Source organism: Oryzias latipes, chromosome 15 (assembly GCF_053564925.1).
Source record: "Oryzias latipes strain Hd-rR chromosome 15, Olatipes_Hd-rR_3.1".
NCBI classification, from domain to species: domain Eukaryota; kingdom Metazoa; phylum Chordata; class Actinopteri; order Beloniformes; family Adrianichthyidae; genus Oryzias; species Oryzias latipes.
The window spans coordinates 17,363,602-17,383,891 of NC_136251.1; the positions used below are offsets into that span (position 1 = coordinate 17,363,602).

The 20,290-nt window shown below is 39.0% G+C and overlaps 1 protein-coding gene across 1 annotated transcript; it reads right to left on the reverse strand.

Annotated features, from left to right (window-relative positions):
* Positions 1–4,462: 4,462 nt before the first annotated feature.
* On the reverse strand, positions 4,463–9,490 carry LOC101156113 (myelin and lymphocyte protein-like). Its single transcript, XM_004077032.5, has 4 exons — positions 9,233–9,490; positions 6,502–6,666; positions 5,330–5,464; positions 4,463–4,875 (listed from the first exon to the last, which is right to left on the reverse strand). The coding sequence occupies exons 1-4, from the start codon at positions 9,317–9,319 to the stop codon at positions 4,801–4,803; spliced, it is 462 nt and encodes a 153-aa protein (XP_004077080.1). The 5' UTR covers positions 9,320–9,490; the 3' UTR covers positions 4,463–4,800.
* Positions 9,491–20,290: the final 10,800 nt, after the last annotated feature.

Here is a 20,290-nt window from a genome sequence, read left to right on the forward strand (position 1 = left end):
AGTCACACACCAATTCACCCATGCACACACACATTCACACACTGTGAATGTGTGTTCAGAAGATGTGATGGCTACATCTTCTGAAGTAGCCATCAGAAGATGGAACACTGTTGTCATAAAGGGATGGACATGGTCAGCAACAATACACAGGCAGACTGTGGCGTTTGGACAATGCTCAGTTTCTAGTAAGGGGGACAATGTGTGCCAAGAAAGGATTCCTCACACATAACACCACCACCAGTCTGAACTGTTGATACGAGGCAGGATGGATCCATGCTTTCATGTTGTTGATTCCAAATTCTGACCCTATCATAATTTTGCAGCAGAAATTGAGACTAACAGGACCAGGCAATCTTGTATTGTCTATTTTTGGTGAGTCTATGTGAACTGTAGCCTCACTTTCCAGTTCTTAGACTCCAGAAATGACTTCATAGACCATTCTCTGTAAACCCTAGAGATGGTTGTGGGTAAAAATCCCAGTAAATCAGCAGTTTCTGAAATGCTCAGACAGGCCCATCTGGCACCAACCACCATGCCACGTTCAAAGTCACTTAAATCACCTTTCTTCCCCATTCTGATGCTCGGCATGGACTGCAGCAGATCATCTTGACTGTGTCTACATGCCTCAATGCATTACGTTTTTGCCATGTGATTAGTTAATTAGAAATTTGCGTTAACAAGCAGTTGGACAGGTGTACCTAATAAAGTGGCAGGCGAGTGTATTCACATTCTATTTGAACCTGTTGGTATTTGGTGGAGGACTATTTAAAAGCCCCTCCATTCCACTTTGATGTTTTGCTTTTCTTCTGCATACTAACCAGAGTTACAGAAATTGGGCATTTTTTGTTTTTGCAGTTCAACAAAAAAATCTGACTGTAGAGTTTAAATTACGCTTTATGATACTGTTAATGTGATTCATTTTATTAATGAGGCTAAATTTTGTTTCATCTTGTTTTTTTTTTGTTTCCCTATAATTCAAGTATAAGGTGTCAGCTGTATCATTTTATTACACAGATATGACATAGTGCAGGGTTAGGGTGGGGCAGGAAGGATTGATTTGTGTGTGAGGGCTTTTCTATTTTAACAAGCTTGAAAATTATGCTTGAAATGACAAATTTTTATTTTACTTCAAATGGTTCTGGGTTAAGAGAAAACATCTAGAATTGCTAAACACAAATTGTGTGCCGAAAAGCTTTTAGCCTTGAGATGTAAGCATGTAAACCTTCTATTTTTTTTTTACTTTTGTTAGCATTAGATGACACATACTTAGCAGCTTGTAAAAATATATTTAAGAAACCGTGGCAATAGGCCATGTTTTTCTTTCACACCAAAAAAGAGACTCATCAGTGCTACTCCCCACTAGATATACACGGAAAACACTTCATCACATACCATTGATAATCCTTCTGAACAATAGCGTTTACCTATTCTCATTTGTTTGGATCATGCAGCTTGCTTTGTTCTGCTGAAGATCCTTGACATATTTCCAGAACCAGACTTAATTTATTATAAAATTATCATACTTACTTAATTAGACTTCGTTTTTGTGTTGTGTGTTACCAAAGTCTGAAATGGTTTGAAAAGAGGGTGTGTGATGAACCTTTGAGCTGGAAGCGAATAAAGCTTCAAGTCCCAGCATTAAGGTTAGAAACGGACCACGTATGATCAGAAGTAATTATTTTTTTGCATCCTACACATTTTTACAGGCGGACATGGAGGAGCGCTAGACTTCTGACCAGAGAATCGCAGGCTTGATTTCTGCCTTGCCCGCCCATGTGTCAAAATGTCTTTGGATAAGACACTGAACCCCACTTAGCTGGTGGTTGTAGGTTGGTGCCGGTGTCAGGCAGCGTGCCACAATCAGTGTGTGATTATGTGTTTTCATGAGTGAATGGCACTGTGACTCTAAAGAGTGTAGATCTTAAAAGAAGACAGAAAAGCGCTGTAGGCGTCTATGCCACTTGGACCACTGATTCGATGACAGATTAATTATGTTGTCTCAAATATATCCCACAGAAAAAGTGCCAATGTTCCATGTCACTTTGTGAAAATGGTTATTTCAGGTTTGCTTTTACACTGACTTTTCCAACAAACAACATTTACTATTAAGGCCGAATCCAAATACTTCCCCTACCCCTCCAGTTTATCCCAATCCCTCCAATTGTAGGGGTATTTGGAGAGATAGGGGTGTCGAAATAGTTTTTTGAAGCGGAAACCCTCACGGCGGAGGGATCTATATCCCGTGAGGGCAATCCGCTTCATGTTGTGCTGCGGAGGAGAAACGCATTTCTTCAAGTGGATGTGCTCTGGTGCATAGAAGTTTATATTTAAATCTAAGTAATGACTTCTTCTTTTAGTATGACCTTTTTAAAGTTATAAAACTGATGTTTTTATGCATTTTCCGACCGCTGGCAGCTACATGCTAATGTGGATGACCGGCAACTATTGAAGGCGTCAGTGGGAGTGAAGTCTGAATTAGAAGGCACTATTTTTCCATAACACTTCATTTGGATTTGGAGGGCTAAATGTAAGCGTAGGGAGAAGCCGTATGGGTAGGGAAAGAATTCAGGTTTGGCCTAAGAGTCAGTTGATATATTTATTCCAATAGTATAAGGTGTCAAACATAAATTGAAAGTTAAATTGTTTACATTTTAACGTTTTACAAAGTTAAACATTAATTTTGTTGAAACAGAAAACTTGAAGGGAACACTGTGTATGACGGTATTTGTCAGGACTGTGCCAGATTGCTGAAGTGCTCTATTTGAATCTCCATAATATCAGTGTTTCAGGTTTCAGCTGTGAACTCTCCCCCATAATCCATAGCTCTATTTAATTAAAGTGTTCTTTCAGCACAACTGTTCCTCTTGTTTTATGAAGGGCCCGGAGTGGACTAAAGGACCTGGGCGACCCCTAAACAAGTAACAGCAGATCTAGTTCATGAATGAATGCTTCTTTATTTTGCTTTACTTGAGAACAATCAGGTTTATCCTGTTTCTGTTGGGTCTACCTGAGCCGTCTGGTCACTGTTTTTAGCCCACAGAGTTGCCCATTGTCAGACAAGTTGGTGATTTTTTTTATTTTTTAAGATCAAAGGAAGAATTAAACAAAAATGATTATAACTAATGTCAAATAAAATTTGAAATCTTCCATCTTCTTTGCCTTATAGTAAGGAAATGCATAAATGTAAACAGTTTTTGAGGCTCTTTATAAAAGGCTTCTGGCTGGACACTTTCTATGAGGGGAGGATTTTGATGCAACATTCATCACTTTGCAGTTTGGGAAAAGTTGTCATGTTTTGAGTTTGTTGTCTTGTTCTTCGTCCTTGTTCTGTCTTGTTTGTTTCTGTTTCCTGTTTTATTTTGAAAGGTTTCCTGTTTTGTCATGTTCTTGAGTTTTACTTCCTTGGTCTCAATCTGCCCTGATCATATTCACCTGTGTCTTGTCAGTCCTGTCTGTATATAAGTCTTGTCTCTGCCTTCCTCCTGTGCTGGTCCTTTACCTTTTGTCATGGTGTTCATGTCTCCATGTTTCTAGCCGCGCCACAGTAAGTTTTGTTTGGTCTTGTCTTGTAATCCTGCTCGGCAGTGCCTTTTGTTTGTTTTTGTTATAAAACCCCCTTGTCCTTGAACCGTGTGCCTCCGCCTCTGCATCTGGGTCCTACCGGCTCTCGAGCCACCCCGCATCGTGACAAAAGTAGGAATTTTGATTTCTCCCCCCCCCCAAGATTTATTTTGTCTTGTTTGCAGTATATACATAAAAACTGCTGGTTCCCCTCTACCAGCTCTGCTGTTTCCACTGCTAGGCTTGGATCTGATGTAGGACCTCTAAGCCACTGAGGCTCCAAAACGTCTGTCTCATTTCCTCTTTTATCTTAACCTAAAACCCACAGCATCAGAATGACTCAAATTTAGTTGTTCATGGTCATGTTTCTACACTGCAAATAAAACACTGACTTGTGACATAAAGATTAAAGTCTTCTGGTATGCATACTGTGCAGTCTAAAAGAAGAAAAGCTCAGAGGTTATCTCTGCCTTTGCCTCCTATCCGATCCCTCAATCCTGAGGCTTAGGCGGTTGAGTAGGTCGGCCAATGATCAAAAGGTTGGTGGTTTGATCCCCTTTCCCCCCAGTCAACTATTGTTGCGTCCTTGGGCAAGACACTTCACCCTCCTTGCCTCCAGTGTTGCTCCACTGGTGTGTGAATGCGTATGAATGTCCTGGTGATGGTCACAGGGGCCGTGAGCACGTACTGGTAGCCACGCCTCTGTCAGTCTGTCCCAGGGCAGTTGTGGCTACATCAGTAGTTACCATCACCAAGTATGAATGAGGAGTGAATGAATAATGGACACATTGTAAGTGCCTTGGGCATCTGGAAAAGCGCAGATAAATCCAATATTATTATTATTTTTATTATTATGACATTGTATATGTTCTCCTCCAGCCTCCAGAAAAAAACAAGAAGCTAGTCCACACAACATTAGTTTTATTTTTTTAAATATATACAGTATTTGATTTGGTGAAAAAACGTTTTATTTGTAGAAAAAGACGGAAAAAAGTGCACTTTATTGCTTTAATCACAATAAGTGTTTCTACTAAATTTGTACCACTCTATCATATGTACATTAAAGAATCATGAAGTTAAGATTTGCAGCTATGGCACATTTTTATGGTTATGTCAAAATTTGAAAAAGAAAGAAAGGAGGTAGTAAAAAGACAAATGTTATTTATGTCAGTTTATGAAACAGTGGGCATCTGGTTTTAGACTTTTTTTTTCTTTTTTTCCACCTTAGTTGTTTTCTTTTTAGGATCTCTTCCATCGAATGGCAGAAAAAATGGCATGGAGGAAGTAAAGAAGAGTGGCCACGTAGGACATAACCTGAAAAAACGGAGAAACAGACAGTTACAAATAATTATAAGCCAAAGTTTTGGGAATAATGCTGTTTGAATGCCTACATTATTTTGAGATTGTACTTGCATAAAAATGCTATTTTAATAAACTTTACATATAGAACTGTATTTCCGTTAAACATTGCATTGTTAATAGCCAATTTTTTGTTTCACCATTTTAGGTTTTATAAGAAGGGCTTTAAAAAGTATTGTAAAATATTTTAAGAGATGGAAAAAGTAAAAGAATTGGTCTCCAATGACTTTTACCTCTTATAAAGACAACTGTGTACTGGAATTAATACTGCTCAACTTGATTGGCTGTTGGATTCTACTGCACTGGCCTTTTCAGGATAGACTCTCAATTTGTATTTATTCATTTATCAACATGAGGGAAGTTTTTAGACAAATCAAAAACGCTCAATGTGTGTGTGTGTAAGATGTACCACTGCAGAAATGCTCAGCCTGTAGGTTTTCAAATTGCCATCAGTTATATTTTTGGACATTGAAAGGGTCATGAAGGCCAGAATAACTGATGCACTCAGGTAAAAAACTGCTGACAAAAAATGGAAGGCCACGTCCTAGGTAGAAAAAAGAGAGTGGAGTTAATGTTTTAAGTGATTTCTGCAAGACTGTCAACAATTGGAAATGTTACAAACTAAACAATGACTCCAGAAATACATCCATCCAATTTCAGAATCTGTGGAATCCATATTGGGATCACTGGGTAGCTGGAGCTAACCCAGCTACTGTTGGGCAATTGTGGGCTACACCCTCAAAGGGTTGCTAGTCTGTTGCAGTGCCACACACTCGCATAAGGACGATTTAGAGATACAGATTCATGAAGTAGGCTATCAATTTTTGGAGAGTGAAAGGAAGCTGAAGGCCCCATGCATGTGTGGGGAGAACATACAAACTCCACACAGAAAGATTCCATCTGAGATTTGAACCAGGGACTTCTCACTCACTGTGAGGTGAAGGTGCTACCCAAGCAGCTTTTCAGAAATACTAATTTAACAAATGGGTACTGTAGTCAAGGGCTGCACAGTAGCATAATGGTTAGCACTCTTGCCTCACAGAGTGGAGGCCCTGGTTTGAACCCCAGCTATGACCTTTCTGTGTGAAGCTTGGATGTTCTCCTCTTTCATGCCTGGGTTCTGAGCACTTGCACTTGATCCCACAGTCCAAAAACATGCTTCATGCTTCCCTTCATGCTCTAAAATGTCCTTAGTTGAGTATGTATGTGTATGTACATGTGTGTATGGTCCTGCAACAAACTGCTGTCCTGTGTCCCCACCTTCCACCAACAGTAGCTGGGTTGGCTCCAGCAACCCAGGGACTTTGAAAGGGATTCCTTGGATTCAGAAGATGCATAGCTGGATGCTGTGGGGAAGACATAAATGAAAACATGCATCGACTCAGTGCTGTAGTCTAAAAAACAAACATGTACCTTTATATCACAAAAACATAGGGATATGGACCACAAGACGGTATAGTGTAACATTTGAGTGACATCAGATGATGCTTTGATCATGTTTTTAATACTTTATCTATATATTCATTTGCCTAACTTTCTGGACATTCATCTATTTGACCACCCAACAAATAATGAACTTACCACAGCTGGCCAAAAGCTGCTCTGATTGCCTCCACAGACGAAGATGAAGAACCAAAGTGTCGTCCCAACAAAGCAGAAGACGGACACAAACATCACCCAGCCCAAGGGGTTCGGTGCAAATACTTGAGTAGACGCAACCAAGATCCACACCAAGCCCCCAAACACCTGAAAGGTCAAACATGTATGAAAGTTCATTCATTTGAACAGTAGAGTTTTCAAGTTGGGAATCTAGTTTTGCTAGAGCAGTTATTAGAGCACACAGCTGCAGTACATTTTCATCAATAGACAAACAAGTACACAGTGTAGCCACTCTTCAATGAACTGCATTGTCGCTGTTTGTTTTCTCTTCCTTTGACAAACAGTGACTTAGAAATACAACGACAGAACATTCAGAGAACAACTTTGTGGAACTTGTTTTTAGGATAAAAGGGGATGCACTATTGTTCAAAAATGGGGGGGTCCATGCTACAAATCAGTCTATTGCAGACTGATTTATTTTGATAAATATAAATCCTAAATATAACAGTGTTTTATATAAAAAAAATCATTTTGATGTGATTATTAATATTATTTTCTGAATTAATCTTTAGGAAACATTTGCTGAAATGCACTTTCTGTGTAAAGATTCAAATTTCTGCTTGTTTTTTGTCATATGAGTTACTTTGTAACATTAGTCACATATTAATATTTTAGTCATATTAATATTAGAAGCAGTGAATTTGAAAAGGTGCAATACTATTGAAAAGTTTCTGCTGGAGTAGTCTTCTGTCTGAGAATCCGATATCCTATTACATTCCATGTAATTCTCTCTTTGGCTGACTAAATAGGCAACATTTTACACATGTTACTCAGAACCAACCATACCTTTCTGGAACTGTTACTTATCTTGCAAACTTTATCTAAAAGTCTATATATATATTCTTAAGATATTAGTTAAAAAAAAAAAAAAAACGTTAACGCCAAACTGATGTCCACTGTGTAACCAGTGAGTTCAAAGTGCTGACAATCAGCTCTCAATCTAAAGCTTTTAGTTTAGTTTTTTTTAAACCCAAAAACCAACATTCAATCTGTTTGAACAGAGTGTACCATCCCCTAAACCAAACAACCAGTTTGACAAAACTTTCCTTTCGTTATTATTTCCTTTCAAACCTGTGAAACCATATATTCTCCAATTCATGTTTCCTTCAAATAATGATGTTTTGACTTCCAGAGTTTTTAATGGTCTTGTTTTCCTCCATAAATGTCCTATTCAGAAACCTGAGTACAAAACTTGTAAAAGACAAACATCACTTATCTTATTTTTAACTGCATTGGCATTTATAGAACATTTGTGAAAAAGCTGAAAACAAAAGCAAACAGGAAATCTTTAAGGAAATAAGAAGAAGAGCAAACAAAACAAGAGTCTACAATTATAAAAAATATTGTATTATATTACTTTAAACTGTCACACAACTTGACCAACTCACCACTTCTTCATATCTGACTTTTAATGCAATTCCATGTCTCACTAAAATGACATAGTGATGAAGTGATATATGTGCCAAGAAATTGCAAACACAATTTTTAAGTAGCAAATGAAAATTTTAAAAATAGTTTTTAAAATAGTTAATGTTTACATTTGTTAGAAAGTTTTGTTTGCAATGTCTTGGCATATATTTCACTTCATATGTGGTCTGAGCATATTACCTAAATGGAAAAAAAAAAAGGTTAAAAGGTTTGTAACATATTGTGAATCATGAAGTCGTGGGATTCATTGTGGTTATAATGACCACATTTTTGGAATTTTGTCCATTCGTGTTCCTTTTCTAGGCAAACAAGAGTAAGTTTCGGCTGCTTATCTGCCTTCTTTATGTCTACGATGATTTTACTAAACAGTATCAGTGAGCTTCCATTTCTGAGCAGCAGTTGGTTTCATAAAGAGACAAGCCAGCAAGTCAGCTATATGAGCTGATGGTTGGTTTCCATTTACAACTCGCTCTGCAACTATATCTGTGTACCCAGGTGTTTTTCCACCTGTCTCACAAAGATTTCATCTCATTCTCTGGACAGAAGATAAACAAGAAGACATTAGGTGCGGTTTGTGGATCCTTAGTAACAAACTTTCTCTTTTAAGAAAAAGAAAAAAAACACATGGGTATTATTAATGAAAAAGACTGAATATGTACAACATTTTTAAAAGGTTACAGGTCATGAAAAAAAATATTATTAGCCATAGAAATGTGTTGACCTGAATTTCTGTAAAGCATGACTAGGAGTTGTTCTGTTCATATATTAGTTTTGTTGCTAAAATAGTTTTTTGTCTCTTGTTTTCCTGTTGCTTTGGAAACTCGTGTTTTCAGAAACAATTCAGCTTGTCAGTTTGACCTTAAGAGGTCACAGTCTCTTTTCACAGTTCCATTTCTCATAAATGATTTCAAGCACTCAGTATGAACACAAATTGTGGCTTTTGTTTTTTGTGAATCCTAAATTTGATCTGTCTTGTTTGTCTTGTGGACATGCTTTTTTTAAACTAAAAGTTGAGCTTCAAAAATCTATGCAGCAGAACAAGACAAAGTTTGTCAGAGTAAAAACTCCTCTATGTGACGGGGGGGAAAAAAACAAGTAGAACAATTTTTTGGAAAAAACGATGCAGGAAATTTATCAAAAGAATAAACTCTTCTGGATATGATTGCAATATTGCATGAAAAGAGTTATGACAAAAGAGATTTGTTAAAAAACAGGAAAAACTCACAAACTCTGGGAGGAAGAGGATGTCGGGAAAGGTGGTGAAGATCTTTCCTCCCTTTGGTAGAACATCACTTGAAGTAGTGGAAGCCATTGTCCAAATGTTAGTGTGTGTTATTGTTGTAGTCTGAGTGAAGGACAAAACCAGTTTAAATGTGCTTTCAAAGGCAGTCTGTGTCTCCTAATTCTCTCCTTCAGCACCTCCCTTTGCATCCTGCACTCCACCTACAAATCCTTCCCCAAACGACCAGGTGCTTTTTGTTTTGTCTTTGGATTGGTGAGTGGGTGTGATGTCTGCATGAGTGGTCGATGTTCTGCGGTCTTTGGGTTGTGTGACTGTTGCTGCATGCAAATTCTATGAATGTCCTGATGTGTTTATTTTATTTGTATACTAACCGCAAATGGTAATGAACTCGCTTACACAAAAAGGGACTGTACAGCATCTATTACTGTTTTCTGTTGCTCTAAGACTTAGAGCAACTTAGAAAATTTTGCTGATGCTCTTGGAGTCTAAGAGCATCAGCAAAATCCTATTTTTTATGTTCCAAAGCTACTTTTCTTTTAATACCAATTTATCAATCAGAGATTTAATTTAACCCTATTTCAGTTTATGGCATTAGCTCAAGACGTATAAATGAAACTGCAAAATATCAAAAAAAAAAAAAAAATAATGCAAATACAAAGGGCTGTCAAGCCACTCTCCAATCATTTTTGATTATTGTAAAAGCGTTTTCAGTGGTCTTTTAATTATGATTAGGCTGTTTTTTTGGAAAAAATTTTATAAAGTGTTTTATTTTCTAGGACAAAGTTTCTGCTGAGCGGCAGACGTTCATAAGAAATTCACCTCTGAGTTATGTGTGGGACTGATGGCATAGAGTAAGTTCCCCTCATTTCCCATCATCCCTTTGTTTACACTCTCTCCCGCTAGCTTACAGCCCCTCACAACCCCAAGCTAAAATTAGCGCTCTAACAAAAAAGGCGAGCAACACTGAAACTATCCAGCTGTAAAGGTTTGAACCAGATGCCAACTCAGAAGAGGAAAATAAAGACGCATATGGTACTATTTGTCTGAAAGTATTAGAACGAAAAAGAACAGGGAGTATGTAGCACGCTGACGCAATGTACATCACTGCTACAAGCTTTTTCAAATGACATTTTTTTGTCTTGTCCTGATTTACATCAATTTGAATAAAGAAATACTATTAAATGCAAGTTTATTTAACTATTTATTTTTTATAGTAGGGCAAAAAAGTATTTAGTCAGCCACCAATTGTACAAGTTCTCCCACTTAAAAACATGAGGCCTGTAATTTTCATCATAGGTATACCTCAACTATCAGAGACAAAATGAGAAAAAAAATCCAGAAAACCACATTGTCTGGTTTTTAAAGAATTTATCTGTAAATTATGGTGGAAAATAAGTGTTTTGTCAGCTACAAACAAGCAAGATTTCTGGCTTTAACAGACCTGTAAATTCTTCTGTAAGAGGATCCTCAGTCCTCCACTTGTTATTGATGGCACCTGTTTGAACTGGCTATCTATATAAAAGACACCTATCCACAACCTCAAATAGTCACACTCCAAACTCCACTATGATTAATACTAAAAAGCTGTCCAAGGACACCAAAAAACAAAACTGTTGACCTGTACCAAGTGGGAAGACTGAATCTGCAATAGGTAAACAGCTTGGTGTGAAGAAATTAACAATGGAGCATGAATGGAGCAATTATTAGGAAATGGAAGACATACAAGACAACTGATAATCTCCCTCCATCTGGGGCTCCCCACAAGATCTCACCCGGTAGGGTCAAAATGACTCAAGAACGGTGATGAAAACTCCCAGAACCCCACGGGGGGGACCTAGTGTATGACCTGCAGAGAGCTGGGACCCTGGGACCAAAGTAACAAAGGCTACAATCAGTAACACTGATTTGTCTGTTTTTCTTTTAGCATAAGGACAGGGACGACTGATCTGTGTGAAGGGGAGAATGAATGGGGTCGTGTATAATCAGATTTTGAGTGAAAACCTCCTTCCATCAGAAAGGGCATTGAAGATAAATTGTGGCTGTATCTTTCAGCAGGACAACGATCCCAAACACATTGCCTTGGTAACAAAGGAGTGGCTTCGTAAGAAGCATGTCATGGTCCTGAAGTGGCCTAGCCAGTCTCCAGGGGCCTCATTTATAAACGTTGCGTACGCACAAAAGAAGGCGTACGCCACTCTCTACGCAATAGTTGAGATTTATAAAAAGCAAACTTGACGGGAAAATGTGCGGTCCTTCACGCAAGCTCTGACCCAGGCGTACGCACAAAAACGGGTGAAATGAGAAACGGCGACACCGTCGGCAGATGGAAGAAACACGTGAAAGTGAAAATGACAATACTGCCTCTCAGAAATAACATGAAGACTTCACAACGCAAGTCTTACAATTAACAGCCTACACCAACACGAACACGTTTGATCGATCAGCAGTGAAACAAACAAAAAAAATCAAACGAAAATTACAACAGAAATTCAAATGAACACATATTTGCAAAAAGAAAAGTGAAACATGTTCTGCAATATTGGCATGTTGTGCAATTCATCCTCATAAATAATATAAATAATATATTTAACAGAACGAAATAATGTACACAACTGATATTCCCGTCAATGTGTACTGGCGGAGCAGATATAGGAGCAATTAGACAGACAGGTGGATAGATAGAGAGAGATGCATTAATTGTCCACTGGGGAAAGTTGTTTTCATAGTAAAATATTTCTTCATAAGCTACAGAATTATGGTATTCATGCATATGCCTTTAGTTTGTTTTATTTTTGATAAAACAATGTATGGCGTATGTCTCGACCATTCAGAAAGCAACAAGAAATTACATTTGCGCTGATCAAATTCCCATTTCCACGTCGATTATTCCCGACATCTGTAGCTTGCCAGATGTAATTAAATGGATGGAAATAAAATGCCCCATCACAATGCTTAATGACGCACAATGGCTGATCTTGCGCTCTTAGAAGATGTGGCAAATGGAAGAATTCGGAGTGAACGCATCTTTAGACAGCAAGGAGACTTGTTGGCAAACGAGGACGACTGGCTTATGAGCCGGTTCCGACTTCCTCGAGCCGTCCTGTTGGACCTCTGCGGGCTTTTGGGGGTGTGTCACCCCGTGCATCTGGCGCGTCGGTGTCCCCCTGCGCCTCAGTCACCACTCCACTAAGGGATTCCCCAATTATTGCCGCTTGTCTCTCATCAAGAGGGGTCAGCTCCGGTGTCCCCCCCCCCCCCGTGGCAGACACACTCTGGCGATGCAGCGCCAGACGTTTTTTTGCCTCGACTTTGATGTCCGACCATTTCTTTTTTATTTAACCACTACAGCATTAACGGCGTCTGCCTCTCACGTGGCTTTTTGGCATTAGTAATGCCCACACTGTGCCCTCCAAACAACACTTTTCTCCTCTTTTACACCTCGCCAACGATAAATTCTACTTCACATTGAGTGAAGATACGTTTTTTTTTCATTTCTTCTCGGTGTGTGCCATGGTTTCGCTTCAATGAATATTCATTTGTGGGCGTTTCACGGACTATTTATGGGCAACTATGGGCGTGTCATGAGGCCGCAAAAGCTGCGCTGCATTTAGAATTGGTTGTGATTTATTAAGGGAAAGATGCGTAGGATGTGCGTGCGCACGGTTTTATAAATCCGAATATTTCTGTGCGTACGCACATCCTATGTTTCATCCGTACACCACTTCTGACACAAATCCTACGCAAAGTTTTATAAATGAGGCCCCAGATCTCCAGATCAGTGACAGCCCCAACACATCACTGCTCTAGAGGAGATCTGCATGGAGGAATGTGCCAAAATACCAGCAACAGGTTGTGAAAACCTTGTGAAGACTTACAAATAAAAAAATAAGCTTTTTAAATCTGTATTTTGGAACAGAGACAAAATGAGTCTATATGGAAAGTGCTTAATGTGGGGAAATTGTCTGCTTACGTAATTCTTACAAGGGAGAACAAATGTATGCAAAATGTTTTTTAAACATTTATATTTCTAAACTGATGCTGCATGTAACTTAAATTTCTAGAAAAATAAAGTATTCTTCAAAAACGGATTCCTCCAGTATTAAAACCCAACAACACTGATCCAAAAAAGTGTGCTGACATGTTTTTATGTTTAGCTGACGTGTACTTGAGGACCCTTTTAAGCACATATTCTTCCCATTCTGTACAAGAAAAAACATATGGCTTGGGGAAATTCTCCAAAGGAAAAACTTTACCCACCAGAGGCATTGTCAGGTATTAAATCTGACTCTCCTGGGGTCTTACTCCACACCTGTGTGTGTGTGTGTGTGTGTGAGAGTGCATGGGTGGGGTCAGGCCTGGGGGCTGCTTTGGCAGGACCTGCTGGGGTTCACCCTCCGTTTTGCAGAGTGGGGAGGGCAGGGGGGGAAATACGGGAGGAGGGGTTGAGGAACGTGTTGGGTGAGGGGGGCTGTAGAGGGTAGTGTAGTGTGGGGAGGTAGGGGTAGAGCTGTGGCTGCCTCCTGATCTTTGGGCTGCTTGGGTCGGGCTCCAGGGCTGGCCTGCGGTGACGAGGCTCTGGCTGGGTGGTGGGCGGCTCCTGGCCCTATGGGCCCTGGCTTCGTCCCGCATCTAGGTGTCTGGCGCCTGGGTGCCTTAATGGATGCCGCCCTGTACGGCGGAGCGCGCCTATCCTGTGGCCTGGGGGTCCTGACGCCGGGCTCAGCTATGGCTCCTGGTGCCGGAGGGGAGCCTCCTCTACATCTGGCTGCGTAGGTCCCATCGCCGGGGGTGGTCCTGGTCTGGGGGTCTTTTCTTCTCTCCTGGTCAGGCTGGGGAGGATCTGGTTCCCCTTATGATCACATGGTCCACTTAGACTAGATATTTTCCGCTTATCTTAGTGTCAGAATTTCACCTTTGATGTAATATTTTTCTTTCCAGCAGATCTGGTATAAATGTTACACAGCTGAAAATCATAACCTATTCAAATTAGCAACTCGGCCCTTGTATCCCCTCACTTTCTCCACCTCTCTTTTTTATTTTTCTCCACCCACCCCCCACCCCCACTTTTTCCCTCAAATATAAATAAATAAAGATTAGAAAAGCAATGGCGGCGCAGATTTTTTTTTTCCTTTTGTTTCCTAGCACTGAGCTGCCCCTTTAAATTTGCACCCCTGGCAATCGCCCATACAGCCCGTGCCTAAAACCGCTACTGCTTAACTTAACACCCACAGCTTTAGGATGGCTCAAATTGAGTAGTTTATGGTCATTTTGCTACAATGCAAATAAAACACTGAGAGTTGACATAAAGACTTCAGTGTTCTGGCATCCACATTGTGGTATAGGCCTTTAGCGGCAGCTCTGTTACACTATTAAAAAGAAAGTCTGACCAAGGTTAGCTCTGCTTTTGCTGACTATTTATTTTTGTTTTTGCATTGAATATCTAGGTGCCAATCCTTCAAACCCCTATTGTCTGATTAAAATTCAGATATATGACATTTCCATGTTTATGACATTGTACATGTTCTCCTCCAGCCTCCAGACACAAACAAGATACAAGTCCACACAAAATAAGTCTTTTTTTTTTAATACATTTTGATTGGATGAAAATACATCTTTATCTGTTGAAAAGACAGAAAAAGAAAGTGCACTTTATTGTCTTAATTACAATGAGGCATGTGTTAATACTATATTTGTACCACTCCATTAAATGTATGGAGTCATACAGAATCCTGAAGTGAAGATTTGCAGCTTTGCCACACCTTCATGGTGTTGTCAAAATTTTAAAAATAAATAAATTAGGTAGTAAAAACAAAAACAGTTAATGCCATTTTAATAAAAAGTGGGCATCTGGTTTTGAGACGAGTTGTTTTCCTTGCCGGATCTCTTCCATCGAATGGCAGAAGAAATGACATGGAGGAAGTAAAGCAGAGTGGTCAAACAGGATGCAGACTGAAACAGGACAAAACATATAGTTATGAATGATTTTAAGACAGACTTTTCATGTATATTCAGGTGTCAACATGAGGGACGTTTTTTGTCAAATCAATAATGCTCAGTGTGTGTGTGTGTGTGTGTGTGCATGTATGTAAGATGTACCATTGAAGCAATCACCATCTTTTCAGGATCATCTACTCCACTTGAAAAACGTCCCAAAAAAGAGAGTTCATGTGTCATCATGAACCGCATCTCATGAATAATTGATGCACTCAGGAAAAAAAACTGCTGACAAAAAAATGGAAGGCCACGTCCTAGGACAGAAAGAAAGAGAGTGGAGTTAATGTTTTAAGTGATTTCTGCAAGACTGTCAACAAAAGGAAATGGTACAAACTAAACAATGACTCCAGAAATCCATCCATCCATTTTCAGAATCTGTGGAATCCATATTGGGATCACTGGATTGCTGGAGCCAACCCAGCTACTGTTGGGCAATTGTGGGCTACACCCTCAAAGGATTGCTAGTCTGTTGCAGTGCCACACACTCGCATAAGGACGATTTAGAGATACAGATTCATGACTTATTTTGTGTGGACTTTCATGCATGGGCATGTTTGGGGAGAACATACAAACTCCACACAGAAAGGTTCCATCTGGGATTTGAACCAGGGACTTCTCACTCATTGTGAGGTGAAGGTGCTACCCACAACTGCAAAATGCAGCCTCTCCAGAAACTCCATGTAACAGCAGGAACTGTTGAGGGAGATAATGGATTTCATTTTTGTTGACTAGAAATTGCATTAGCCTTTGGTTCTGTGATGGCGTTAATTAAACACAAGCATTGAAATAATCTGCACAGCTGTGTTACTTAGCGCTGGCAGGGAGTTTCTGTAAAACCAAGTGAAGAAAGTTGTTTGTCTGTTTACCACCCAATTACTTTAAGTTTAGTTCAGTTTCCATTGATGTAACTTTTGCGACATTAATGAGCTGGTGACAGAAGCTGTGTAGGTGTGATAAATAGAAAAAAAAATTCCCCAAAATAAAGGTTTTAATAAAAACATATAAATCCAAAGGCTGCACACAGTAAAGTCCCTTTCATGCTTTCCACTTCTGAAGCATCCTCTTTGTATTAAGTGCTGTGACTGGTTTGTTCCCAAAAAAACATAAAACTTCTGTCTCTGATCTGCCTGCAAGGGTCTTGAACTGTGGACACAACTGTCAAACACCTTGTGTTTGGAAACGCGCTGAACACGGATTTTTTAGCACACTTTTAGCGTATTGTGTTCACACTGGACAGGCATTTAGGGGCTTCTTCTTCTTCTCTTTTTTTTCTACTTTGTACTAGCACATGTCTACCACCTCCAGTTGGAAGAGGTTTGATACGAATTGTCAAAGCAATCTCGCAAATCTTGCTCCAAGCTTTTTCTTTCACAGCTCTATTCCATATATGAAAAACTTAGTATCATACACTTCTGTAAACCACAATTATTTATTTCTCCTCCGTGATCAATTTTCAAATGGTTGGCACTTCAATGAATTAAAGGGAACGTCATCCATTCATCACCATCCAGTCGTAGTCCCTGATTGATCAAAGATTAACCTGGTCAAACTTACAAGGCAGATTTAGTGGCCAAGTGTTTTGTGCAGAGAGCACAAAAACGATCTTTATTTTTTTCTTAATGATCTTAAAAGCTTGCATAGCTATGTATAAACGCAATAGTTTTGAATGCAGAGGCCTGAAACGTGCAATTGTGCATGTTAGGCTTTTCATTGCAAATAGTCTCCTGAACGCACATTACCACGGCAGGCCAACAGCTTTTCTGATTGCCTCCACAGAGGAAGATGAAGAACCAAAGTGTCGTCCCAACAAAGTAGAAGACGGACACAAACATCACCCATGGGTCCAATGGATATTTAGCCAATATGAGCAAGATCCACACCGAACCCCCAAACACCTGAAATGTCAAACAGGTATTTTTTAGGTTGGCGTGAAAACAGTTTCTGTTCAATAAGAAAATAAATAAATAAAAATCACTGTACTGCTCCTGTTTAAAGCACTTAATTAGTGGAAACTCATCTAAAAAAAATCAATTACACAAATTTAAGGAAAAAAAGGATGCAGGAAATATAACAAAAGAAAAAACTCTTCTGGATATAATTGATCAAAAATATTGAATGAGAAGAGTAATGGCAAAAGAGATTTGTTAAAAAAAAAAGATGAAAAACTAACTAACTCTGGGAGGAAGAGGAGGTCAGGAAAGCTGAGTGAAGGACAAAACCAGGTGCTTTTAAAGGCAGTCTGTGTCTCCAACTCTCACCTTCAGCACCTCCCTTTGCATCCTGCACTCCACCTACAAATCCTTCCCAAAACGACCAGGTGCTTTTTGTTCGGTCTTTGGATTGGTGAGTGGGTGTGATGTCTGCGTGAGTGGTAGATGTTCTGCAGTCCAGAGTTGACATCTAGCTAAGCTCGCTCAAACCTTTATGGCTTGTTACGCCCCTGTCTAGGAGTTTGTAAACGGGAGTAACTAAAGGTAAAAAGAAAAACTAAATTCACCAATGACTCGAAAAACCCTCACCAGACCCTGACTGAAATTAAACTGGGAATTTATTTGCAATGACAACTCACAAAAAAATACAAAAATAACCAACCCAAATTACCAGGACCAAAAAGGTGTTGATCTAATGCTCCGCTGCTGCCAGCTGGAGGGGGAGGGGCTTCAACAGATGAGGTGGCAGTTTTTAAAGCTGCTGCTGGGAAGTCCTCAGCCAATCAGGTGGTCCGGACACGGTGGAATCTAATTGGCCCTATAGAGAAGGGAAAAGGAAAAGGCAAGACAGACCCTCCCAAAAGAAAACATACAGAAAAACATTCCAAACATACAAACAAAACAATATTACGGCCACAGCCGTAACAGGCTGGAGAGATGCAATATTTCTTACCATTTTTGTTGTAACAGTAATGTTAGGCTGGGGTTGTGAGGGGCTTTAAGCTTGCGGAAGACGCATCAAATGAATGATGAGAAATGAGGAGAAGTTTACTCTATGCCAACGGCTTGGCCACAACACAATGATTTCTGATAAACTACTGCCGCTCTGCAAAAACTATATCCTAGAAAACAACAGAGATTTTTTTTTTTTTTTTTTTGCCTAAGAACCGAATGATCATAATTAAAAGACCACTGGGAAGGCTTTTAAAATAGATCAAAAGATGATTTGAGTGGGACTTTAATAATAACTTAGTTTTCACTGTTTACCCTTTTTAAATTTATGGCATTAGCTCAAAATATATCAGTGAGACGGCAAAAGGAAAGTATAAATATATTTTGATTTGTTGCTTCATCATATTTAGCTTTTGAAGACTCTCTGTAGTTGACAGAAAAAAATGACTGAACATGTTTTTTAAGGATCCAGTTCTATTTGTTAGAACTTGTAAATGTGTGACTCATTTGCTTTTACCTTATTCTAATTTCTTTGAATTTGGAAGAAAAATAATTTTGTATTAAAGTTTTCATGTACATGTATTTGAATTCCAAAGTGGAAGTCTTGCATGAATGAATAAAAATAACTATTGTTTTTTATTATTATTTTTTTTTAAATTGCTAAAAGTTTGGCAGTGCATCCTTTTTTTGTTTTACCTATTCAAATACTATAATAAAAGAACCTTTAAAAAGTGTATGTTAGAAATAAAGCAATTTCATGTTGAAAAAAACCTGTAGGGTTTAAACCCAACAACACTTAGCAAACACACCAACGTGTGCTCACATGTTTTATATATGAAACAAGGAGAGACAACGTAACAACTCTGTTATTTGCATACAACTCAAACACACATTCTTTTCATTCTGAACAAGATAAAGAGCTTGACTTGGAAAAATGCTCCAAGGGAAAAACGGTCATCCACCAGTGGGATCCTCATGTATCACACCCGGCTCTGCATCAGTTTGCAAAAGATGAAATTTCCTTTAAAAAACTCAAAACTATCATTTTACTGCATCCAATCTCATCAGCAAAGGCACACCGTTAGAGGCTTTCCTATGTAGCTCAACAATCTTGCCAAATTAAAAGGAATCTAGCTTGTTCTTTTTTTGCCTTTGCCATCAAGTGACTTTGACAGAATGATTACTTACAAAATAAGTCCAGCCACAGCAAAACAGGAGTTTCTTTCATTAAGCTGGGTAAAGGCAAACATCTGGTTTAGTTGGACAGTATTTTGTTGGGCTAAAAAGATGATGCATAAAAAATCTAGTTTGAAAAAAGAAATGTACTAGAAAGAAACAAAATCAAAGCAGACACTTAGAGCATACCAGAGCAGAAAACATTTGGCTTAAACACAGTAATACAGTGATATACGGAGCCCGTGTCCTGACATAAAAAAACTAAAATATATCTCGTTCCCACGAATTAATATTCCGTTCCCACAAAATAATATTCCGTTCCCTCGAAAAACTATTTCGTTCCATCGAAATAATTAATACATGCGAACGGAATAATTATTCACGTCATAAGTCATTCATAAACACAATATTATCGCTCTCCGTCTGGCCGCAAAAGCTGCTTTCAGCGGTAACTTCCGTGTCTCTGTGACCCACATTCGTTCAAGAAAGGAAAAAGAAAAACAAGAATTATCAATGTATTATTGTCTCAATGAATATAGAAAAATATCATAAGATTTATGATACCTAGGTTTGCTGCTTTGCCATACGATTCACTTGACAGAGCTCCTAGCTCCACCGCGGAGCTCTTTTGCTTGTCATGCCGGCATTCGGGCAGCTGGCTAGCCGACAGAAAGACAGACAGCTGATAATGTAGTTCAGGGTCGAATAGAAATAATAATATTCAGGACTTGTCTTTTATTAACATACTCTTTAGCAGTGGCTTTACATTTGAAGGCTATTAGGCTACATGCTAACTACTAGCCGATCATTTATCCTGTTATTCATAGACACGGATGTGAGTAATAGTTGGATTTACAGCAGATACCTTCACATTTCTGTCTGTGTGTGTCTCATTACATTGCATTGAAGACACGGAGGATGTTTAGAGATCAGATTTATTTATTTTAAAAGGCACAAAAGCATTGATCACGTTCATTCACATCCTGGT

Excerpts from the sequence above, each read along its gene's own strand:
- LOC101156113 (XM_004077032.5), bottom strand. The coding sequence starts at position 9,319 with ATGGCTTCCACTACTTCAAGTGATGTTCTACCAAAGGGAGGAAAGATC. Across the intron at positions 6,667-9,232 it reads TCCTCTTCCTCCCAGAGTTT|GTGTTTGGGGGCTTGGTGTG; the intron begins GTGAGTTTTTCC and ends TTGACCTTTCAG. Across the intron at positions 5,465-6,501 it reads GCAGCTTTTGGCCAGCTGTG|GACGTGGCCTTCCATTTTTT; the intron begins GTAAGTTCATTA and ends TTTTCTACCTAG.